At 37.6% G+C, this 26,261-nt stretch overlaps 1 protein-coding gene across 11 annotated transcripts in view; it reads right to left on the minus strand.

The window, feature by feature from the left end:
* LOC127806606 (uncharacterized) overlaps nucleotides 1-26,261 on the minus strand; it is a 52,173-nt gene that overhangs the window by 823 nt on the left and 25,089 nt on the right. For 4 of the 11 annotated variants that reach the window (XM_052344016.1, XM_052343998.1, XM_052343993.1 and 1 more), the window contains 20 exons: nucleotides 25,446-25,542; nucleotides 25,298-25,360; nucleotides 25,062-25,171; nucleotides 19,950-20,054; nucleotides 18,616-18,689; nucleotides 16,806-16,881; nucleotides 13,811-14,032; nucleotides 13,659-13,730; nucleotides 6,181-6,252; nucleotides 6,033-6,097; nucleotides 5,841-5,943; nucleotides 5,617-5,748; nucleotides 4,442-4,585; nucleotides 2,797-2,904; nucleotides 2,655-2,705; nucleotides 2,513-2,590; nucleotides 2,322-2,435; nucleotides 1,882-2,078; nucleotides 1,563-1,632; nucleotides 878-1,097 (listed from right to left, as the gene is read on the minus strand). In XM_052344016.1, coding sequence (XP_052199976.1) covers nucleotides 909-1,097; nucleotides 1,563-1,632; nucleotides 1,882-2,078; nucleotides 2,322-2,435; nucleotides 2,513-2,590; nucleotides 2,655-2,705; nucleotides 2,797-2,904; nucleotides 4,442-4,585; nucleotides 5,617-5,748; nucleotides 5,841-5,943; nucleotides 6,033-6,097; nucleotides 6,181-6,252; nucleotides 13,659-13,730; nucleotides 13,811-14,032; nucleotides 16,806-16,881; nucleotides 18,616-18,689; nucleotides 19,950-20,054; nucleotides 25,062-25,171; nucleotides 25,298-25,360; nucleotides 25,446-25,542 — 2,142 coding nt within the window. In that variant the 3' untranslated portion in view covers nucleotides 878-908. Of the gene's footprint in view, nucleotides 1-877; nucleotides 1,098-1,562; nucleotides 1,633-1,881; nucleotides 2,079-2,321; nucleotides 2,436-2,512; nucleotides 2,591-2,654; nucleotides 2,723-2,796; nucleotides 2,905-4,441; nucleotides 4,586-5,616; nucleotides 5,749-5,840; nucleotides 5,944-6,032; nucleotides 6,098-6,180; nucleotides 6,253-13,658; nucleotides 13,731-13,810; nucleotides 14,033-16,805; nucleotides 16,882-18,615; nucleotides 18,690-19,949; nucleotides 20,055-25,061; nucleotides 25,172-25,280; nucleotides 25,361-25,445; nucleotides 25,543-26,261 lie in introns of those variants that run through there. The other 7 variants (XM_052344033.1, XM_052344024.1, XM_052344042.1 and 4 more) reach the window with 7 other exon arrangements.

Genomic DNA, 26,261 nt, shown 5'->3' on the forward strand with positions numbered 1-26,261 from the left:
AGCCAAATAGAAATCCCGAGGTAAACTCAACGCATTTAAATACAGGTACGTGCAAAAAATTATGTGCATAATGATGAATTAATACAGATTAATACGAGCGGAGCATCAAATTGGCATCCCTCTATGTTTTAGTATAGATTAATATATCACTCTAGTGCGCTCTAAACCACACTAAAATTCTAGAGTTCAGCCCAACACACATTGGAATACAAGTAGGTGGTATAAGCAGTAAGTCATATTAATGAGTGCATACAAGGGAACTTATTTCTTGAGTCAAAGTGAGTGATGATGTGGCATCCATGGAGAGAGACTGCAAGTTTTTCTTTGGAAATTTCAGAAACAACGCATGAAGTCCAATAAAACTGAAATGTGACATCACAAGCAGCACAAGCCTTAATCCTAATAGGTCGGGTCTACATGAATCTTAAACCTCCAGCCATCTATAGACAAAATTTGTTGATTTTGCAAGTATGCAATGCGGAGGGTGGGTGGCAAGGGGTGTCGAAATTATTTTCCACCTCTTATGATTTTTAACATATGACTAGATATATAGTCTGAATGTTCAATAATAATCATCATGGAAGACATGGCACAAATGCAAGCATATGGAACAACAGAGAAAGAGAGAGAGAGAAAGGAGGTTGGGGGGGGGAGGTTCAGAATTGTGTATTTCTGAATTTTTCCATCGGTCACTTAACCTAAAAATCAAGAACTAAGTAATTTTACCAGTCTAATTGCATTCAAAACAAGTATCAATGTCTGTCGTAGCAGTCACAAGCAGAAAGCAGAGCAAATGCCTGTCAAAACTGAAACACTCCCGTGACTCCAAACAAAGTTCCTAATGCAATACACCAACAAACAAGAGATGATGACTTACCGTTGCAAATTTTTAAAAAAATGTCTGCATATCACATTGTCCGCAGAAATCCTCTAACTTCAATAAGAAAATTATGAAGATTCTTTCTGAACTTTTGGTAATTTGAGCGATCAAGTGCAGCAGAAAGGTTGTTCGAACTTGTGAGAGACTGCAATGCATTTGCCAACCTTGATCTGAATGTTTGGTTTGTCTGCCTTTCTATTAGCTCATTGCCCAACCTCTGCGAGACAGGGCAACCCACAAGACTTAGGAGACGGGCATTGACAAAAATAAAACAATGTTTCCAAGTGCTAACTATGGTTTGGCTAAAAAAAAAAAAAAATTGACACAATATATCACGTTAATAACATTGACCAATCAAGTTGATAGAGTTCCTTGTGAGTGCATTTTTGCAAGTGAGCCCCTTTAGGGGGATTTCTTTTTTCTTTTCTTTTTTGGGGTAGAGGTGGGGAAGGGATTAAACTTTGACAACCAGCTATATTTCCGACTGATTTTGCAGAGGAATTGGAGCTTACCACTCCGAAACCATTGTATTAACTAACAGTTTGTGGAAACAGCGAAATTTACACAAAGATACCTTTATCACATGCAAATAATATGGAATTATAAATCAAGAATTCAAATAACTGAGTCACCAAGTTCTTGATACATATTGGAAATTGAAATAATTTCACCGAGAAACTACCTGGTAAAGGGTTTGGTCACAAAGGATCAATGGAAGGATAGCATCAGCTGCAGCGCTGATTAGGTCAGTGCTGGACAACAAAAAAAATGAAAATTATAAAGCCGGTACTGCTGAAATAACAGATTGACAAGAAAAAATTTCAAAACCAATTCAAGGGCGGGCTACATGGACAGCTTGGTTGATCACTGTTTTCCCAGACCAACTTAATTATTTATTTAAAAAAAAAGTAGTATTCATTTAATATGTTTAGTAAGTTATTCAGACAGACAGGCGAGGGTCAGGAAAAAATCATTTAAGCTCTATTATCCTTTCATTGCACCTGTAATCCTCGAATAGGAGAAACTGCAGTAGCAAACGGAGGAATCTGCTTAAAATCCCCTCCTGCAATCTTCCATTAGTGTCTTTATAGACTGTGGCCTGTGATCCTAATCCGACTTTACCAGCATGCGTCTCCTTGTAGTGGTAGGACGCTAGTGCTTTCAAAGCTCTCAGACACATGTCAACAATTTCTGTGTCCTGTAGAAAGAAAAAAGCAGAAAAGTTAACAAAAGAAACAGGAGAGAACTAAGCTGAGAATTTACAAATCCGGTATTGTAGTGAAAATGATAGGCAAAAAATCATTGTCATAAAAGAAGCACGTCCTCACTCCAAGGACCATGACGTAGCAATGCATATAAACCATAACTTCTAGAAGCCTTTTTGGAAAATATTATGGAAAAATTCCTCTTACCACCCACATTAGCAAACAAGTACATGTACCTGGTGGTGAAGGCCAAAATCGATTGTTCCAAGTATATGACCAAAGGCTTCACTACTTAGTTCTGAAACCATTTCAGGGTAGACCTCCAGCATATGCGATACCAGTGAAAAGTACTGAAGATGTAAAACAGTGTCAGCTTCTTGATGACACTACTATATTCATTATCTTGTGGTGAAGAAAGAAAGCTTACATCATAGCAAAGCTTTGGGTATTTCAGCAGATCCAAAGAAATAAGTGGCGTAACAATATGAAGACCCAAATACACCACCTGCAGTAGGATGTGTTTGTAAGAATTCAACAATTTCAGAACACAACACACAGAACAGATATACCTGAGAAATGTTTGTGCCCTGTGTTTCAATGGAATCCGATGAGAAGTCAATCTGCAATTTTTATTCTTCTTTATTTGGGTAAAGCTTAAAATTAATGAGAATAATTTTTTTTTTCTTAATTGAAAAAATATTAATAAAATACCAGATCCTTTGAGCAGACACTTGAAAGGAGTTGCAGAAGAGCACGCAAATCTTTATATTGCTCTGTTTTAGCTTCACTTTGTAAGCTGCTAGAGAGGCTAAGTGATATCTGAAGAAGCAGTGGAACCACATAAGCTAATAGAGAGAGAGAGAAAAAGAGATTCTGTATGAGTATGACAAGTAAAACTTTGCATCATGATAATGTTAGCAACAAATTCATCCCTAGCATTGTAAAAAGCTTGAAGAATGTCAACATGGAAATTATTTAAGGGCGGGCAGAACACGGACATGACAAGGGAACAAGAAGAAAAAATATATAAATAAATAGAAAAATATTTGTTCTCATACTTAGAAGTACTCCAGCCAAAAATTTTAGAGTTACACATTTGTAATTTTGTTCTATTTTTTAATTAGTTTATTTCCTAATTTCAATTGTTTCCTCTTCCTAAATAAGTTTAGGTGATACCCTATATAAGCAATTCTCATTGTGTTATGAGGCAGCTTTTTGGGGGTTGATAATTGGAATATACAGAGATTTTTTCTCTGTAAAGATTTGTTCATCGACATCTGATAAAAATTTAAGTCTCACGGTATAATGATTCAGGAACTTCGGGCAAACATCCATGTTAAGTGGTGTAGCCAGGGTTGTTAGTTTCACATGATTATGTGATTTCATTCCAGAGGCAAAGGCGTTTGTAAGGTTATTTCAAACATAGGGAAAATGATGCTCTGTTGATTGGAGCCCCTTCCCAATGAGACAACCAAAGAGAAAAAGGAAAAAGAAATAATTGGGGTTTAAAAAACAGAAGAAACATGAGTCGCAAATAATCTAGTAGAGTAGCAACAATATACGCATGAACAGCCGTGCTAAGACAATTTTTGAAGTAAAAGAGTTCAAATTCAATTGCATGCATGATTGCAACAGTCAGCAGGCCAGCCCTAAAATTGTCGTATAAATGTAAAAAACAATCAATCACAAAATATAATAAACTTCTCCAAAATTACCACAAGAAACTTCAGTATCATATCAAAGCTAATCTCATAGCAATAATGTAAAGATGATTTCTTTTTGGTGATAAGCATATATTCTAGCCAACCCCACCAAGTGGGATTACGGCTTGTGGTTGCTGTGATATGTATTCAAGATGGACTTCTGACACTGAAATACTGAAAAAAGAACCATTTTTGCTAATCTCAAAGGAGAAAAATTTCTGAGGCAGAAAACAGAGAAAATGCTACAGCACATACTAGGCAGATAATTGGGTACTAACAACTTTGTAGTTTGCAGATACATGCTGAAAAAATTAACAGAGCCTCCCTTGAAATTTATCATCGCCAGAACAATGACAGACAATAAAGTAGAGCTATTTGCTTTATTCAGCATCCATTGCAACATAGTCATAAGGATTTATTTTTGCAGACATAATGTATTTCAAAGAAGAAAATTTCAGGAGTTCCATAGACCCTTGATATGCAACTAGCTAAGCTCATGTTAAATTTATCTCCAGTTGAGCACAGATGGGCACGCATCATTTCATTCTTAAGAAATTCAACATTAACACAACAAAAGTAGATTTGTTTATAATATAATATATTGGGCTGTTGCTGAAGAGCATGACAAAAAAGTCAGATGTATCAGAAATTACCTTGCCAATATTATGAGAAGAGTAAAGCTGAAGCAAACGCATACAGAAGTTGATAACAATGGCGGTTTCTTGAGACTCCAGATAGATAATTTGCCCATCCACCCAGTCAACAACAAATTTAAGTAACAGATAGACAACTGCAGACTAAACAATAGCTTAGGATCAGCATACATTTAAGAACCATTTAGGTTTCCACATTACAAAGTTCAGGTTTTCATGCAACCCAAGTTAAAGGCGATGCACACAAAAACATAACCCCAAAGGAAAAGGCAGACAAAAGTAGCCATTAAAATGATCATCAAATTATAAATGCAGATCAAGCTCTTACTAGACTAACACCGAGCAGAGGACATGGCATAAGAGTATGCCAACAAGGAAACTAGTCTATGACATTTACTTATTCTAAAAAGAAAATTGTATTTATATCTGATTCTACAAATAATTTAAGCTAGTCAACTCCAAAACAAAATGAAACACATTGTTCAAACATGGAAAACAAGGTGCACAAAATAGTAAGAGAGGAAACTTTCTTCAAACACATACAAGGAAAAGATCAGAATCTGGTAATTCTACATCTTCACAGCCCAAAATCCATTGAAAAAGCTAGTTTTACTGTGATATACAGTAGAGGGATTAGAAGGCACCTCAGAATTCAGTTCTAAAAACCCAAACCCGGGCGGAGCAACAGCCAAATCTGAAAGTTAATCACACTAAAAAATCTGCCTCCTTTACCGAGATCGGAGATCATCAGAAGCAATACATGCATTATCCCAAATCAATTACAATGGAGGGAATCCAGTAGTTTTGAAGCTCGAAGACAAACATAACCTTTAAGTATACACGACAGATAACACTTTGTTTTCGTCTTTTCATCTCAACCAGACCATCCTCTTTAGTTATTCATTTCTTTTAACTGCCTATTTATGTACCTAGCTTAGGATCATATATATCAAGTATAAATATAGAATAGTACAACTTTACTAATAGTAATATAAATACTAAATAATTGGTAAATATCCATATACTAATATAAAGAAAAGTAGAGAGAACCTAATCAAGCGTCCACCTTTTCTTCCACTCGGTTCTCCACAGAAGCACAATAAGTGAAAGTTCAAAATAAGCTCCCAATAACTCATTTGAAAATAGAATGTTCAGATATTGCATATAATTAATACCTCATGCTTGTAAACTTCAAGAAAAATAAGAACAGCATTCATTACAGAGAATCCCATCTGATAAATTGCTTTTTGCGTTCTAGGTTCTGAGGCACAGGCTGCTCCACGTAGCCGCTCTAACAAGCAACTTACCTACAGGATTCATCACAACAAAAGAACCGTTCTTGATTAGTAACTTATGGATTGAACTGAACTGATAAGGAAATACCAAATTCTGTCCTTACTGAGAGTATAACATCTGGCTGCTGGGCAACACTCTTGAGATCATTCTTGGTGGACATTTCCACTAGATATGCTGTCATATTACTCATGAGGTCTTGTACATACCTTTACCAATTGTTAATGGACATCAGACCTTGTAGCAGTATAAAAAACTTCTTTTCTTCTTTTCAACAAAAACCTAAAAGTATACTCACTGATTTGCTGCCTTAGCATTTTTCATGCCAGAAGCTGAAAGAGTGAGGGATTGAGCCAATGAACGCTGCAAGAAATAAGGAAAGTTTACAGTTACTGAACTTCGAAAGTAACAGCAGCTCATCATGTCCAACCATTTATAATTCTTACCTGGTGAGTTGCATTTAGTGAAAACAAAGTTCTTTGATTCGCAAAAGCATTTGCTAAGACACGCCATGAATCCTGAAGAAAAAGGGATTCAAACTTGGTAAACTGACACACTGACATGTAAGTGAACTTGATTGTTGATATGGATTTTCAAGAAATCAGTGAAGATTAGAAGAAATGCTTGCATATTCAGAACTAAACATTGAAAAAAAAGTTCAAGTTTCACTTGACAAATCTAGTGAACCAACAGTGTTCACCATCTTGAAATAGATTAGTATAACAATAATGCCACCTGGTAAACAGTGATCCTTTAATAATTGGATTGAAATTCCACAACTGAAATATCAAAGAACCAACATGTTAAAACCTGTCATTAGCTTCTACAGAACAAATTATAAAGTGTCAGGACCCTATACCTAACTTGATGTTTCCTTTAATGATAGAATTGGATTGAGGGAGAAAACTGACAAAAATGTGGGAGAACAGACAAAAATGGGGGAAATCTGACAGAAAGTAGGTAGAAACCGAGATAAATGGGGGAAGAAAATAGATAGAATTGAGGGAAAACAGATAGACTTCAATAATCTTCTTGATAATTCATACATAATGCCTCGGCAGTGTGGGTTTAGCTTTATATATAAGCTATCCACAGATTCTATAAGGCAGTTACTACTCTTCCACTACTCCTAAATCACTTCCATCACCTCCCCACTACTCCATATCTGTTACTTAACTGTTTCTAGAACATAACTGTAAATAACAACTAAATAAAGATATAACAACTGAAATAAAAATAACTTCTAATTCTAGGGGTCGTGACATAAAGGAACTACCAGCTACTCTCAGCATTCAACAATTTTGTCATGGAACCCCACTAATTACACCCCATCTTAAAAATAGCTCCTAACAATAATCCAAAGCCAACTAAATGAATATATTTTTCATGCCATTTCACAAATTCCATTGAGAAGTGACATGGGAAGGATTTTGCAGTCAAAACTTGTGAACAAATTATTTCTTTTGGACACACTCCCTGTTCAGTGTATATAAACTGGTAGAAATGGTACTAGTCCTCCAGCATTAATTACAAAGCAGACGACAGAAATGCTTGATATAAAAAAAGAGCTAAAAAAGGAACTTTCATGCAGAAAAAGAAGAGATGCTTAATCTCATGATGTGGGGTCAGCTATACGAATTCTAGCGTGTCAATCATTTCTATATGTAGCCTTATCTTCTATAATGCGTTTACAACCCCTATTACTAAGGGTCTCCCACCAAGTCCCTTGACCATTTTTACCAAAGAATTGTTCCATTCTGATAGGCTGCCGGTGCAACAAACCTATCATAGGCGTAACAAACAACTGAAGGCTTGAGGCTGGATTCAAGGGGACCGCACATGCAGGTGTAACAACCAGCATGTGCGCATGGGGAAGGAGGAGTAATGTTGTAATCCACACTGCTGAAGGAATAATCAACAGTGTGAATGGGGAATTCTGTTAGGAAAGCATGGGAAGGGGGTATAAGTAGGATAGGAGATGGAGAATTGGACGGCGAGCTTTTGGTAGAGAATTGGGAGAGTTAGGGCCTCTCGAATGCCCTGTTTCCTTCTTGTTTTTCTGTTGACAGGGATTGGAATATATTGATATTGGATTGTATTGGAATTCTATTGGAATCCTATCAATTTGGTATCAGAGAGAATCCGCACCTGATGGTGAACTTGACAGAGCGTGTTGGCGAGTTGGAGTCGACGGTGGAAGGCGTCCAAAGAGGGGTCGACGACATTAGAGGGAATGTACAGTCGGTGGAGCGTAACGTAGCGATGCTGCTTGAACAGTTCGCCTTCATGCGAACAAGGTGGGATGAGCTGGAGCGGGAAAGGAAGAACAAGTCCAGGGAGCGGGAAGGGCCTTCGGAATTCACCGTGGATTCCGAAGTAACCCCTGGAGTTAAGGGGGGTTGCAATCCGGGAGGGGGTACTGGGGGCGAGTACCGGGCGGACTTATGTGGAAGACGATTGGAGATGCCTCTCTTCGAAGGAGACAATCCAGATGAGTGGATCTTTCGCGCCGAGAGGTATTTTGCTGTCAACCAACTCACGGATGAAGAGAAGATTGACTCCGCAGCCCTGTGTTTTGAGGTCGCAGCGCTGTCGTGGTTTCAATGGGAGACTAGGCGAAGAGGAATTCGGAGCTGGGAGGGCCTGAAACAAGGACTTTTGAGTCGGTTTCGCCCCACGCAGGAGGGGTCGTTAGAGGAGCGGTTCTTGGCTCTTCGGCAGGAGGGATCGGTGAAGGAGTATCGTTTGAAGTTTGAGACCATGGCTGCGGCAGTACCTGATCTGCCGGAGGCGTTGTTGGAGGGCCAATTCCTCAACGGCCTCAACCCAAAGATACGAGCCAAGATCAGAGTATTACAGCCGCGGGGGCTTGATCGAATTATGGTGGTGGCACAAAACGTTGAAGACAAGAACTTAGCTCTTCAACATTACCATCGGGCAGCGGGGTCAACTAGGAGCGGTTATTCCACCACCACCGCAATCACAAGTCGGCTGTCACCGGTACCCGCGAAAGGTGTGGGTTCCTCCCAAAGGTCCGTGAACCAGCCAGGCCTCCGGATTCAGTCCGCAGGTAATGGTGGCAATTTTCCTTTCAAGAAACTTAGTGAGGCTGAGTGGAAGGCAAGGCGAGAGAAGGGCCTTTGCTTTCGCTGCGATGAGAAGTACTCGATTGGCCATAGGTGCAAGAACAAAGAGCTCCAAGTGCTGATGCTCTATGATGAAGAAATAGGCGAGGCTGCGGCAGAAGAAGAGGAGGAGCAAGGAGGTGACGAAGGGGTGGAATATGGAAGAGAGGTGATTGAATTATCTATGAATTCAGTGGTGGGATTAACTACCCCTCAAACGATGAAGCTAAGGGGGCTCATAGAAGGGCAGCTAGGGGTAGTTCTGGTGGATGGGGGAGCAACCCATAACTTCATCTCCTCTGAGTTGGTGCAACGCTTGAATTTACCGAGGACGGAAACGGCGGGATATGGGGTGATAATGGGAACTGGAATGGCGGTACAAGGTGCAGGAGTTTGCAAGGGGGTCAAATTGTCCTTAGATAACTTGCAGATAGTGGAAGAATTCCTTCCCCTTGAGTGAGGAAGATCGGATGTCATTCTTGGCATGAAATGGCTGGCTTCGGTGGGTAAAATGAGTGTGGATTGGAGGAATCTGACCATGAAGTTTTCAATAGGGGGGATGGCAGTGACTTTGCAGGGGGATCCTAGCTTAAGTAAAACATTAGTCTCCCTAAAAGCTATGATGAAGGCGTTGAAGGAGAGTGGGGAGAGAGTGTTGTTGGAAATTGGAGAGGTGGCTGCTGAATGCAATGAGCTGCAAGTGGGGCTGCCCGAAAGTTTGGAGGAATTATTGGCTGAGTTTGAAGGAGTTTTTTCCAGCCCAGTGGGACTGCCACCCACTAGAAACAGAGATCATGCCATCAATCTCCTACCCGACACCCCCCCGGTTAGTGTTTGGCCTTACCGCTACCCGTATCTCCAAAAGAATGAGATCGAAAAGATGGTACGAGAGATGTTGGCAGCTGGTATTATCAAACCTAGTGTTAGCCCTTTTTCTAGCCCGGTGTTGCTCGTTAAGAAGAAGGATGGGGGATGGCGGTTTTGTGTGGACTACCGGGCTCTCAACAAGGTGACAATCCCCGACAAGTTTCCTATTCCAGTCATTGATGAATTGCTGGATGAACTACATGGCGCGAAGTTTTTTTCGAAATTGGATCTCAAATCTGGTTACCACCAGATTCGAGTCAAGGCTGGAGACGAACCAAAGACCGCCTTTCGAACACATGAGGGCCATTATGAGTTCCTCGTCATGCCCTTTGGATTGACAAATGCCCCGGCCACCTTCCAATCCTTGATGAATGATGTCTTCAGGGAGTATTTGCATCGATTTGTGTTGGTTTTTTTTTATGATATTTTAATCTATAGCCAAAATTTTGACTAACATTTGCAGCACTTACGTTGTGTGCTGAAAGTGCTGGCTGCAAATCAGTTGTTTGCCAACAAAAAGAAGTGCTCCTTTGGGCAGTTGGAGGTTGAATACCTGGGCCATATCATCTCCCAACAAGGCGTGTCGGCTGATCGTTGCAAGGTGCAAGCCATGATCGACTGGCCAGCGCCAAGTTCCTTGAAGGAGTTGCGGGGATTCCTTGGTCTTACGGGGTACTATAGGAGGTTCGTGAAGGATTATGGTAAGATGGCATGGCCCCTCACCGAGAAACTAAAGAAGAACAACTTTCGTTGGGATGAAGAGGCTGAACGAGCATTCCAGCAGCTCAAAACAGCCATGGTGTCGCTGCCAGTTCTTGCACTACCGGACTTCTATCAGCCCCTCATAATTGAATCCGATGCTTCAGGGCATGGAGTAGGGGCAGTGTTGATGCAGAATCATAGACCGATTGCATATTACAGCCATGCTCTTAAACCATCGGAGAGGAAAAAATCGGTTTACGAAAGGGAGTTGATGGCCATGGTGTTTGCAGTCCAGAAATGGAGACATTATCTTTGGGAAAGGAAGTTCATAGTTAGAACGGACCAAAAAAGCTTGAAGTTTTTGTTTGAGCAGCGAATGGTGAGCCCGGATTATCAAAGGTGGATGCTGAAACTATTGGGCTTCCATTTTGAGATACACTACCGGCCGGGATTGGAGAACAAGGCTGCAGATAGCCTTTCGAGAATCAGCCACCCAGCAGCTCTATTTGCTCTAACGGTGCCAAGGGTGGTGCAACTCGATCAGCTGGTCCAAGAAGTGGAGAAGGATGCTTATTTACAGGGGATCATATAGAAATTAAAGGCGGATCCAGCTTACAGCTCAGATTTTCAACTGGTAGGCAACCAACTCCTCTATAAGGGGCGGTTGTTCCTGCCTAAGAAGTCTTCCCTAATTCCCTTGGTGCTCCAAGAGGGTCATGATAGCAGTGTCGGGGGTCATTCCGGGTTCCTAAAGACTTATAAGCGGATCGCTGCGAGTGTTTTTTGGGCAGGCATGAAGCGGGACATACGCCAATATGTGGCAAGGTGTGTCATTTGCCAGCAAAGTAAATATGAGTCCTTATCTCCAGGGGGTCTTTTGCAGCCTCTTCCGGTTCCTTGTCAGATTTGGGAGGATATAGCCATGGATTTTATTAACGGGTTACCAAAATCGGGTCATATGAATGCTATATTGGTGGTTGTAGATAGGCTCAGCAAATACGGCCATTTTATTGGTCTCAAACACCCCTTTACAGCTGGAGCAATAGCTGGAATTTTCATAAAAGAGGTAGTACGGTTGCATGGTATGCCTAGGACTATTGTTTCGGATTGAGATAAGGTGTTTATGAGTCGTTTTTGGGAGGAGTTATTTCGACTTCAAGGCACTAAGCTTCAACGTAGTACGGCCTACCACCCGCAAACGGATGGGCAAACGGAAGTACTCAACCGGACCTTAGAGACTTATTTGCGTTGTTTTGCATCAGCAAGGCCTTTAGGGTGGTATGTGTGGCTGCCATGGGCGGAATTGTGGTACAACACCTCATACAACACTGCTTCACGGATTACTCCTTTCCAAGCTGTTTATGAAAGGGAGCCGCCAACCTTGATCCGATTTGACAGGGGATCAACCCCGGTATCAACAGTGGAACAGCAGTTGCTGGAGAGAGATTTAGCTTTGGATGAGCTCAAGAACCAGCTAGACCAAGCTCAGGTGATTATGAAGAAGGTGGCTGACCGGAGGAGAAGGGATGTGCAATTTGCAGTTGGTGATTTTGTCTACTTGAAATTAAGGCCGTATAGAAAGAAGTCCCTAGCTGGCAGACCTAATGAGAAGCTGGCTCCGAGGTACTATGGGCCATTTGAAATTGAGCAGAAAGTGGGGTCAATGGCTTATAGACTCAAACTCCCAGTCAACTGTCGGGTTCACCCGGTTTTCCATGTGTCTCAGCTGAAAGAAGCTAAGGGCAGGCCCGGCGCAATGGAGCAGATTCCCCTCGAGCTGCAGGCTGACTTAGAAATGAAGGTTGAACCAGAAGCAGTGTTGGGAGTGCGGCCTGGGAAGGGTTCTAACTTACGCGGGCTGGATATCCTGATCCAGTGGAAGGGCTTACCACCGTTAGAGGCAACCTGGGAGCCCTACAACATGATTCAACAACAATTTCCAGCTTTTCACCTAGAGGACAAGGTGAAAGTCCGAGAAGGGAGTAATGATAGGCTGCCAGTGCAACAAACCTATCATAGGCGTAACAAACAACTGAAGGCTTGAGGCTGGATTCAAGGGGACCGCACATGCAGGTGTAACAACCAGCATGTGCGCATGGGGAAGGAGGGGTAATGTTGTAATCCACACTGCTGAAGGAATAATCAGCAGTGTGAATGGGGAATTCTGTTAGGAAAGCATGGGAAGGGGGTATAAGTAGGATAGGAGATGGAGAATTGGACGGCGAGCTTTTGGTAGAGAATTGGGAGAGTTAGGGCCTCTCGAATGCCCTGTTTCCTTCTTGTTTTTCTGTTGAAAGGGATTGGAATATATTGATATTGGATTGTATTGGAATTCTATTGGAATCCTATCACATTCCATTCACTCTTTTCGCAGGAGTCTCCACAGGCATGGCCAAACTATTTTAATCGACTCTTACAACTTATCTTCAATAAGAGCCACTTCAACTCTACTGCAAATAACTTCATTTATTATTTTATTGTTTCTTGTAAGGTCACACATCCACATAACTTCCTCATCTTCGTTATATTTACATTTTGTATATGTTAATGCTTTCCTACCTAACATTCTATATTGTACAACAAAGCTGTTCTTGCAACTGTCTTACAAAATTTCCCTTTTAGCTTTAATGGATCTTACTATCATATAAAACATCAGACACACTTTTCCATTTTAACCATCATGCCTCAATTCTATGGGTACCATCCACATTAGCCTCCCCATCTTCTTGGATGATTGATCCAAGATATCTGAATTGATCTTTTCTTAGGATGATTTGAACTTAAGTTTTACCATAACATCGCCCACATTTTCATTTCTACTAAACTTACAAAATGTTACATTCGGTTTTCAATCTACTTAACCTACAGTGTAGATTCTAAAGTGCTCCTCCATATCTCAAGTTTAATATTTGCTTATTCTTTTATCTTATCCCCCAAGACAATGTCATCTGCAAATAACATGCATCAAGGCACCTCTGCCTAGATACATGTTTCTTTTCCATGATACATGTCTTCAATAATTTGAACATAAGCAATTCAAACTCTTTTCTTCTATAGAAACTTTTTCATAAGCTTTTTTTCTACACCTCTATATCTTTTTACTAGGAGCCATAGAAAGTATATATATATATATATATATATAGAGAGAGAGAGAGAGAGAGAGAGAGAGATATTTAAAAAACTCATCAGCAATTCATTCAAATTCAAACATTAGGTGACTTATCTCTCACCAATTCCACAAGGTGTACACAAATGTTCTTTCTCCGAACTAGTCCATGAAGTAGTTGGTAACAAGTAATTTCCTGTCAAATATAAAGAGAATTATAATACCTGCCAACTAACTATATAAGTATGAAAGAGAGCATAAAGTTGAAAAATAAACCTGTAAATCCTTCTCCCCAGGGTAATTTACAAGTGTCATATTGGAGATTCGAACAACAACATCGAGCACAACTTTACCCTGGCTACCCTCTCCAAAGAAGGTAAGCCAATGTTTTCGAGGATTTTCTTCACCTTTTGATGTATAGACGTCTCCACTTCTTGTAGTTTCTTCAGATGGCATTAGATAAGTACAAGACCATCTAGCAATGAACCATATAATTGCCTGCACAGCACAATTAACGCAAAATAAATTTCCTCTCAGCTAAAAAATTAAAAATTGAACATGTAGCTTGATTTTTGTGTTCGTTCAATTTTTAAACATAAACTATATTATTATAATATAGTACATTATTTCAGAATATGGTTATATTATTAATATAATATATTAATATACTAATTTTTAAATAATTATATTATAATATAATATATTAATAATCACGAATATTATATTATTAATATAGTTATAATAATACTTTAACATAATATAAATAAATTTTTTAATATAAATCACTATGGCTAAGTTTGAATGAGGTCATAAGTTGGGAGCTATTATTTTGTCATTTGGATTTGAAATCCCAAATCCCATGTTAGGGCAGGCACAACTTTGTAGAAAGGATTTGGATTTGGATCCAAATACAAGGATGGATTTTAACTCAAAAATAAGAGGATTTCAAAATGACCCTAGAAGAGGTGTCATTTAGACTCAAAACACATAAGCACACAAACATATATGTACATACTTATATAGTATAAATGTATGTTGTACATATACATATATGTATGTACATACGCACATAATATTTATGAATATACATATGTACATTCGTAGTATATTATATATACATATATAGTGTGTGCATAACTACGTGTATATCTATACACATACTGTATTACATATATATACATATAGCTACTGTGTAGACATTACATATACAATAACAATATATATGTATATATACATATACACATACTATGTATAGTTCATATACATATGATTGAACATATATGTATATACATCAATGTTCTAAGAACTGGACCAGGCATTGAACCAGAAGGAAAGAGTTTCACAATTCAGAGGTCAAACAAGGGTTGAATCAAGGTTGGACCGACTTTTATTTTTAATTAAATAAATAAATATACAATAATTAAAATTATGATGTAAAAATAAAAAAATTAATACCTATTGACATATTTTCACAAGAAATTATGAATTTATGATCTTAAATCTTAATGACAAATTTTCAAATTTCAAGACAAGTAGATAAGAAAGAAGATAAAAAATAAAAATTCTCAAAAGAAGGGAAAAAGGTAAGGAAAAAAGGGAAAGCGAACAGTTTAATTTCTTCAAATAATCAAATGCAGTCTGATCATTAACAAACATCATTTGCAATAAATAGAAACAAATAAGTTGGTTCCATCCCTTGCCTCTTGCAACCAACCAGAGTTCGTTAAAAGAAGAAATTAAAAATCTGCCGCAAGAAGACTGAATGACAATTTTGTGATTGAAGGTTTGGATGCATGACAATAAGAAGTAAGAACACTTATATATATATATATATGTATGTACTGTAAATCTATAAAATCATCAAGTTTGCAGCAATTCACTTTCCGCACATATATATATGTAGTTATGAAGTTATGTACTGTAAAATTAATGAGATGAAGAATTAAGAAAGACCTGTGCTGAGCTCAGATCAACAATGTCAGGTTAGTTTGATTGCAAAGAAGATTAATTGCAATGGGCTAGGATTTTCAAAGAAGGAAGAGGAAAAATAACTAAAGAAGATGATTGGCGATTAAGTGGTATTCTGCCTTCTAAACCAATCAAAATAATTGCATTTTCAGCTCCCATGGATTACCTTGAACCAGCTCAGCTTGCAAATAATTGCATTTTCAGTAAATGATCCCATGGAGCGGACTGGCTGGTCCAACCGGTTCAACTGTGAACTGGATTACCTGGTTTCCAGTTTGATCACCGATTAAAAGACAAAATCACCAGTTTCAGCTTGCCCAGTTCAATTACTGGACTGAACTGGCCTGTGATCCAGTTCACAGTTGAACCGGTTGGACCAGCCAGTCCGCTCCAGTTTTCAACATATTGATGTACATACATATATATTTATACTGTATATACATGTATTTACATATATATATATATATATATTCTTCTTAAGAATATACTTTTTAGTTTTATTTTTATCTTTCACATTTTTTTACAATGATCGAATTTGAATCCATGTAGAATGGTTACCAAAACACTTAAATTACAAAATAATAAAGAGTTTCAATGACATAATTTGAAATGCAATCATTTGAAATTCTAATCATATGAAATCCTTCCATCCAAATGTAACCAAATATAATATATATATTCATAAATAACTATTATTAACAATACATTAATAATAATTCCTGTAAATTTGAATATGATATATAATTATATATTATTTTATAGTATAATTATATGATTAAAATAATACATTAATAGAATTTTAAATACCGTTATTTTACTAATAAATAGTGTTTAATAATGACATTATTTGAAATAATATGATATCTTACATATTATTATATATTAGTAGTATAATATATTGTAAATATTAATTTTAATGTAATTATATTAAGAATAATTAATAATTAGTTATTTTAATATAATATATTACTTTAAATATAATATATTATGAATATAATTATAAAATTGCTTAAATCTGTTGGTGAGTAAAAATGACAAAAAGGAATTAAAACAAATGCGGAAACACCTTTTTGGTGTATCCACTTTCTTCAACTTATGTCTGTCACGGCAACTTGTCAAATGGTGTTACCAGTTTTTTATTTCTTAAAAGAAAATGAAAACAGCAGTAGAAAACTGAAACACTCTTAACAAAATCAAACAGGGCATAGTAACTTGTAAAATGAGTACTTCGGGGAAAAACAAACAAAAACCAAATTCCTTAACAAGTTGATTTATCCAAAAGGAAGAAAATTTGATGGATCACCTCCATAAGCCGAGGACTAAAAAATGACACTCTCATGGCTTCGTCTAAACTTTCTTGAGCAAATCTTATAATTGAGCTGCACTAAACCAAGAAATAAGTGAACCAAAATAGAAAGAAAAATTAAACATTTATTATTGCTAGTCATGGGTACAGACCACAAGATATCTATAATTTTTTCTTTTTATGAGGGAAGAAATTTTATCAAGGAGAGGACAGGATACAAAAGGATAAGACATCCTCCAAAAGAAAAAGGGAGGAATAATTACAATAGCCAATAGGAGACCACCCCAATCTGGTTTAACATCCAAAAGAGACAACCCTTTAAATCAACCACAGGAAAAACTCCACAAAGGAGCAAATGTAAATGAACTGGCTGGTTCTTTTAAGCAGAAGATATGAACAAGTGAATGACTGAGTAATAAGAAAAAATGGGCATTCAGGGGGGGGAAAGGGATAGATCAAAAGCAGCAAAGCGGCATTTGCTGTAGGTAATAACAAGATGCACAAAAACATGTTTACATAATGATGTACAACGATGATTCAATTGGTGAAGCTATCCTTTCATTCTGACCTGTATACCCTATCCATGCCTACACATCTCCAATTATCCTCCTCAGTATGAAGGTTTCCATATAACTCCACCATTCTCCTTGTGACAGCCTCCTTACTAGAGCCACCTCACATCAATCATCCAATTCCTTATTATGTTAGATTTCTTGAGACTCGTCCATCTTATGAAAGAATTGTGTTCCTCTCCACTTAAATCAATATCAGCCAGACCTTCTTCCTACTCACTTCCTACAAGATAAGATCCTCCCAAGCTTTGCTTTCTTATCCATTCTAACTTCTAGCCATCAAAATGAGAGTCCTTCCCATCTTATCATCGAGGATCTTAATTTGCTCATGAGTTAATTAATGAGCTAGTCTTACCAAGAAGTTCTTTACTCTACTCCTTTTAAGTCTTCCAACATTCACAGCTTCTTTCTCACAACAAATCTCTAACTCTTACCATATATTCTCCAATTTTGAAAGGAGATCGACCAATTCTAGAGCTACATAGTTCAACTTATTCCACTACTATAATCCATTTTCATTTCCTCTCTAATCCACTAATTCTTATCCCGATGTATATGTTCAAACCTACCAGTGGAGTATCCTCATCCTATGTTCCATACTAACCCTTTTATGTGATTTACTTTTACCATAAGATACTTAAATTATAATGCCTACACTTTATGATTCTTGAATAATATTTGGAGGATTGCTATAACTGGAGTCTGGAGTTATAATGAAATGAGACTCTAGGCAGGCTTGAAATGGCCAATCTTCCTCATAGTTAAACTCCTTTGTGTAGGTATTTTGAAAAACAAAAATACGCTTAAGGTTCATTTAGACATGTAGTTCTTCTTCTTCACAGATTCAGTTAAGTACATACCTATTTGGATTTCCTTTCACTTAGCTCAAAAAGGAAAAAGAAAAAAAAAAAAAAAAACTATTTGGAAATTCAACCCACTAGTGAATCTTTCAAGTACTCATTACTGGTAAAGAAAATCATGGCCTTTAGTATTGGTTGGTGATCTTTAATAGTTAAAAGCAATAATTATTTCTCGAAGAACACAAGAAAGTCAGTAAAGTAAAAATCCTACAAACAAAAGATCTTATGCCTTCAGAAAGCAAGAAATTAGCCATCTTCAGTTTAAACTTGAAATGTTGCAAGACCAATTTCAGATGGGCAACCTACTTCAAACAATTAATCTTTTGTTTCAGCACAAAGTAGAATAACAGAAAATAAAAAAATAGAAAACTTTACCCAGAAAGTACAACGACAGGATGTTTATCCATTTCCAGGAAATCCATAAAACGAGTTTGGATAGCCTTCGGGACCTGAATGCCAATTAATATCATGAAAATAAGAACTTTCTGCATACAGGATAAAAAAAAAAAATGGAAAGCATGTAATGCACCCACTTCCCAATTGACCAGCTGATTGCACTTTAAACTGACATAACAACTATTCAATTATAACAACCAAATAAAATGTGAATTACAACAACAACAACACACACAAAAAAAAAAAAAAAGATTTGGCATTGATTTTTACAGAAAAACAACCAAGTCATGAAGAATAAACACCCAGAGAAAATCTATTAAGTAATGACCAGTTAGGAAGCTAAATAAATGGGTATGGCGATGCAACAGAATACCAACACATTTGACACGACTACTTTCAGAAAATGTTGATACAAGGCAAGATATGGCACAAATAAATATTTCTTATGACTTCTGTATAATTGTTTATTTTTAAGAAGAAAAAATATAACATAACATAACATTAAATGAATTATAAAAATGTGAGAATTTATTTGTTATGTTCTTTGTATTATTATTATTATTATGTCTTCTGTATTATTATTATTATTATTATTATTATTATTATTATTATTATTTATTTATTCAAAAGACCTTTGACAGTGCTAGGAAAGGAAGAAGGAGGTTGGGGAAATAAGGAAAGGGGATAAAAAGGGAAGTAGAAATGGGAAGCCAAAGGCAAGTAGAAGGGGGGAGAAACAATCGTGAAAAAGAATGGAAAATTTGAAACACACTCTATTATGTGTGTTCGTTCATCCAAAATTTTTATTTATTTATTTGAAAACTGAGAGCCAAACATTATTTTGTATTTTTGTTTCCAAAGTGAAAAACAGAAACTAAAAACTCAAAAACAAAGCTCTATCAAACAGGCTCTTAGAAGTGAAGATACATTGCAAGTTTACAAACAATTATAAGACTTGAAAACTGAAGATAATAAACCCCATGTTATTGTGGAAACTTAGTACCCAAGCCACCCATGAAATTGCAGTATATGCATAACGAAGGCAGTAAGGTTCAGCTTATTGAAGCATAAGTTAAATTCATCCCAACAGTGGAATTCTAAATCTTTGTAGCTGACATCAAAATGTCACATATATTCAATAGTGAAAATCATTAGATAAACAATAAATTAAAACAGGCACCGAGACAGGAGTGATTGCAAGAGGAATTACATAATGTCTTTTCTGTTTTCAAAACGAAAGGAAATCAGGATATAACTATAATGGGAGTAATTGCAGGGGAAACTATGGAAAGAAGAAGATGAAAGTTGACTACCATGGGCATTTCTCCTTCCCCTTCATCAGCAAGAAGATGCCCAGTTAAAAGCAGTAGTGAATATAGCTCTTCCAGAGTTTGAGAGGGATCATTTGTGCCTCTTCCCTACAGACAATGTGAAGAATCAAGTGAAACCAAGCAGCACCAAATATTAGAATCCAACCTATAGACCCAGAAAATATTAAATAAGAAATGTACAGAACTTACATGACACAGATTATTACAGTAAAGTGATCTGAAAATTAATGGTTATGTAAAGATAAAATGACCATGTGTATCATTGTACAAGGCCTCCAAATCTAAGTATAAATTTTTATGAGGTTGAATAGATCTCTTTCCATGGTATTCTATATGCAATTAGACTTCCATGATTTGATGTACTTCCACTGGTGGTAACCACGAAAATCTCCCATACTGCTATGGTAAAATGCAGTTAAAAACTTTAAAAAAAGAAAAGAAAAAAAAACTCTTAATGGGAATTTTCCTCAACAACTAGTAAAGGAAATAGGGTGGATCAATAGATGCACCCCAAGGGGAGAGGTATCCAACCAACCTAGACATGCTTATCAAACAGAAAAGATCCCAACAAACTGCAGAAGAGTCCTAACTTCAGAGCCTAAAGAGTAACAAATCCCTATGAAGTACCGACACAGTTTCAAAGAAGGATGTTTAAACCTTGTGTCTCAGATAGATCTCGTGGGCAGCTGGCCGTGACGACAATACCTTTCCAGGGCACAACAGGGTGAGTCCCAAAGAGTCTAGTAGGATTAACAGACTCTCCAAAGAGGTGGATGACATGTACCTCCCCCTCCCCTCATTTTGTAATCATCCCCTAAAAGCCTAAAACATTTTCTAAGTAACAGAGTTACCTAGAGCTTCTCAGTAAGCTTTGCTTACTTTCTCTTTTGACTGTTTCAAAAGTCACACAAAGGTTAGGCTTACTTAACAATCAAGGGGGCTTGAATAATACCAAGTGTCACATGACCTACCCAAGAGGTAATCAGGTTGTGATAGTCTGCTATCTAATCAAAATCTTGTCATAGAGCCAGTCCAACCTCAAAACAAATATAACTAATGAACTCGAGAAACCTTCTGTCACAACCTAGATGAATTAGGAAGTTATTAGTTTTCATTTAGTTGTTATATCTTTATTCAGTGTTATTTATAGTTATGTGTTAGGAGTAGTTAGGTGTAGTGTGCAATGGAGTGTTATGACCCCAAGGGTAATTTTGAAATTTTCCTTGTAATAACCATAGCCACATGGCCACTTGTGTAACTAGTTGCTAGAAGCATCCCGAAGGGCCTGTATAAGGCCATGTATGAGGATGGGAGTTATCATGAGAAACTCTTTCCCTCTTTAATTCTCCTTTTCTCTCTCTCTTTTCCCTCCAAAACTCTCTTCTCTCCATCTCTCGATCCTTCTATTTCCTTATCAATTCAAGTCTCAACCGAGAGACTTGACATGGAGGTGGAAGTGGTAACTGCTGTAACTACTATAAATAGCTGTTGGATAGCTGATGAGAATATGTGAAATAAGAAATATCAGAATTCTAGTTCCTCCCTCAATTCTCTGATTCTCCCCCTATTTTTCTATCTGTTTCCCCCTACTTTCTATCTATTTCTCCCTTATTTCTCTCGGTTTCCCCCTATATTCTGTCTGTTTCTCCTCATTTCTTTCTATTTCTCCCTCTCATTCCATTCTATCTTCAAAGAAATCTGTAGTTAGGACTAGGGTCCCAACAAAGTGGTATCAAAGCAGTCAGTTCTCAGCTATAATCTAGCGTATTCCAATTAGAACAAAGCGGTTATTAGAAGCAGTTCCAAAGCAATTCTTGGCCTCAAATCTAGCTCTTTTTGGATTTTCTCCATGGCTATTGGTTACCAGACACTCAAAGCTTGTATGGATAGATTTGAAAAGAAACTGGACGAACTCGTGATTATGATGGCCAAACAGTATCAGATTAGCCTTTTAGCGGAATTACTTTTTAAGGAATATTCTGATCCAATTATTCAAAAAAATAGACTAGTCCCTGTGTTGATGATCCACTCCTGCTAGGTAATGACATGGTTCAAAGAATTCCACAAGTCAACTTGCTAGAGGATTTTCTATCAAAGGAGAAGGATGGACAAATTCTAGAAGATAAGGAGTTTCCACTGAAAGAAGATGAACAACTAGCTAAAGCTATACAAGAAAGCTGGAAGTTAACAGTTCAGGATATGTGCGGGCTGTAACACTAAGATTGGTTATGAAAGCTTGACTCGCATGGGTGCAATTTGGCATCCAAAATATTTCAGATTCCATGAACAAGGCGGTTATTGGAAGCAGTTCCAGAGCAGTTATTGGCCTTAGATCTAGCTCTTTTTGGATTTTCTCCATGGTTGTTGGTTACCAAACGCTCAAAGCTTCCATGGATAGATTTGAAAGGAAAGCGGATCAACCCATGATTATGATGGCCAAATGGTATCAGGTTAGTCTTCCAGTGGAACTACTTTCTAGGGAATATTCTAATCCAATTATTCAACAAAAGAAACCAGTTCCTGTAACAGTTGGAGATCCACTCTTGCTAGGAAATGATGTGGTTCATAGAACTCTGCAAGTCAATTTGCTAGAGGATTTTCCATTAAAGGAGAAGGATGAACAAATTCTAGAAGATAATGAGTTTCCATTGAAAGAAGATGAACAACCAGCCAAAGATATACAAGAAAGCTGGAAATCAACAGGGTTCAAGGTATGTGCGAACTACAACATTGAGATTGGTTATGAAAGCTTGAACTGCTTGGGTGCAGTTTGGCATCTAGAATGTTCCAGATGCTACACTTGCAATCAACCAATTTGTGATGATGAGTTTTCTATGTCTGAGACTGATCCTTATCATAAATCTTGCTACAAGGAGCTCTATCACCCAAAATGTGATGTCTGCAAGCATTTTTACCAACAAATGCTCCTGGGTTAATTGAATATAGAGAGCATCCTATCTAGGTCCAGAGGTATTACCCTTTTCATGAATTTGATGAGACTCCTCATTGTTGTAGCTGTGAGTGAATGGAACCAAGGGAAACCAGATATGTTGCCCTAGAGGATGGTCAGAGGTTTTACCTAGAGTGTATTGACTTAGCAATAATGGAAACTCATGAATGTCAGCCCCTTCCTCTTGATATGCAAGAAATTTATGAAGAAATTGAAGTGGATGAATGGATGGCAGAAGAAAAGGACACTGCAGGGATTGGATGAAGAAAGCGTGGACAGTTACTGTGATTTCTTAGGGACAAGAAATCTTTTAAGGGGAAGGGAATGTCACTACCTAGATGAATTAGGAAATCATTATTTTTTATTGTTAGATCCTTGATTTGACGGAGAGAATTCTCTCTGATCCAAAAGAGAATTTGTGGGAATAAGGGAGGAAATGTAGAAAAGGGAGAGAAATTATAAAGGGGGAGAGAGAGAGAACGAGAAAATTAGGAGGGAAAATTCTGATTCCAATTATCAAATCATGCCTTCACAATGAGTTGGGCCGATCTCTTATACGGCCTCAACTTGGAATTGGCGCCAAAAGGATTGCCAAGTCCCCTCTAGAATCAGTCAAGTTGCCTAACGGTCTACATACAACTTGCATTGCTTGAAACCTTCTACCAACAAGCTAAATCCCTCCAAAATTACAATTATAGCTATGAATAGCTACAAAGTAAAAGATAGCAACAATGTAAAAGGTTACAGCCTTGGTACGTGACATTTATTTAGTAGTTATATCTTTATTCAGTGTTATTTACAGTTATGTGTTAAGAGTAGTTAGGTGTAGTGGAGTAGCAGAAGTGGAAGTGATAACTGTTGTAACCACTATAAATAATTGTTGGATAGGTTTATATAAAGCTATAACCCACAGTGCTGATGAGGATATGTGAAGGAATATCAGGATTCTATTTCCTCCCTCAATTCTCTTATTCTCACCCTATTATTCTGTTTGTTTCCCCCTATTTTCTGTTTATTTCCCCCTCATTTCTCTTGATTTCCCCCTATTATTCTGTCTATTTCTCCATCATTTCTTTCTATTTCTCCCTCTCATTCCATTCCATCTTCAAAGAAATCTGTAGTTAGGACTAGGGTCCTGACACCTTCCAAAGATACTTTCCAAGGAGCGTTTGCTAGATAGGGTAAAGTTCCTAATTTGACCCTCATCCATCAGGGAAAGACAAAACTCCTCCCAACTCACAAGGTGTATTCAGATTCATCCCTATGCCCCTCCAAATCTAGAGGAATTCTCTTTGAAGTTTCTCCAATCTTTTAATAAAAGAAACAAGAATGCAGAAAAGCAAGAAAACATATATAAAGGAAGGGAAGATGGTACTGATAATGATAGTGAGCCTCCCCTTCTTTAGATAAGTACTCTCCTGTTTAACACTGTTGAGTTGTTAGCTGCTGCACTAGAACCCTCCAGAATGACTTCCTAGCCAAATTAATATAACAGCACCACAGACCACGAATCACAAAGAACACACCTCAAGGTTCTCACCTACCTCTCCCTAGCATCTTAACAATGATGGCCATAATCAGAAAAATTCTCAACTACCTCTCCCTAGCATCTACAAAGATGGTCATCTTCAAAAAATGGAGATGCAAGATAAACACGGCCTTGTCTTCTTTGTACCGTTCTTTAATTATCAGCATAATATAAGAACTTTCAAAAAAAGGTCAACACTTTCCAAGGACAGACACAGCACAAAATAAGTCTAACATACACCACACTTTACACTAGAACATGCCTCCCTGTATGGGATTAGAAGTTGATCATAATAACTTTCATGCATGTTGCACCAGCCCAGTAGAATCCACCTCAAAGTAGTGAGGACTCTTCAAAACTATGATTGCTAGATTGTAATATTTTCATTCATCATTCTGATAGGAATTTAGATGCCAACAATGAGCCTGACTCCATATCCTTTGGAGCTCATACACAGAAGATCTACTCAGGTGGTGTCAAAATGTTATACTGGAAGCAGAAATATTTATTTTCTTATTAAATTTACAATACAGCAGCTATACAAACCATTACAATCAACCTAACAAGAAATAAGGCATTTTTTTTTTTTGGAAAATGAAGCAACAAACAAACAAACCTGATGAAGCCTTGCAAATCGCTCAGAAAATAATCGCGTGAGTAAAGGAATTGCAACATCAATAGCTGCTCTCCCAATAAGTGCATAAGAGCTCAACCTTTCATCCATGGCTGCAAGTAGAACACATACCGATAGTTGAAATAAAAGAAAGATGTTCACCAAGCAGTGGGAGTGCTGACATAAAATGAAATTTAAAATACACCATAAGTGGTTGCTGACATAGATGAGTTGCATACTAGCAATAGAAGACTGCAGGTATTCGGATTCACTCTCATAAGTGGTTGCTGATGCAGAAGCCACTATAATATTAAACAACGTCATAAGTCAGTATTGAATAAAATCATTCTCAGGCCAAGAAACATAATGTGAAGAATATCAGATTACCATTTAGTTCACATTCTACAATCAACACAAATAAATTAGCTGCAGCACCAATCCCTTCTAGTGGAAGTATCGTGATCTGTCCAGTGTTATCCATTGGCTGCCAATAAAACGGTAGAAGTTCTTTAATTCAATAGCTGGGATAGAACAAGCATTACAATAGCAATAGTTCATCCAAGGCAGTTATCAACCTAAGAAGCACGGACATGGGACACAACACGGTTGGGATACGTTAGTTAATAAACTAAAATTTTATATTTCTGGTGACATAATAAAATACCAAAATTATATTCTAAACTTGTAAATATCGAATTGGTGCAATGGGCACAACACACGGTTGGGATACGTTAGTTAATAAACTAAAATTTTATATTTCTAGTGACATAATAAAATACCAAAATTATATTCTAAACTTGTAAATATCGAATTGGTGCAATAGGCACAACACAGGCAGCAGTTGGCAGATGCACCCAGTCCAGCAGTCCGCACTTGCCATCGCCACAGTCCACCAGAGATACAGCTTCATGGTTCACACCACACCAGTCCACCAGCGACTCGAATGTAAATGAAGCAGGAGCTTGCTTCTCTTGTTCACATTCCAGACTTCCAGCTCCAACAACTGACAAATGATGTTAAATACAGCTTAAAGGAAGCTTCAATAAGGAGATTGAAGAATCAGATGAAGAACCCAGTCCAACAGTCGGTGGCGGTAATAAATTGGAATCGGATTCCAGTCAAACAGCCGGGAATGTGGTGTGTCCGACATGTATCGACGGCCTGTTGCCGTGTTGCTGCCTCATACACTGGCATGTCGACCTC

Source organism: Diospyros lotus, chromosome 1 (assembly GCF_014633365.1).
Source record: "Diospyros lotus cultivar Yz01 chromosome 1, ASM1463336v1, whole genome shotgun sequence".
Lineage (NCBI taxonomy): Eukaryota > Viridiplantae > Streptophyta > Magnoliopsida > Ericales > Ebenaceae > Diospyros > Diospyros lotus.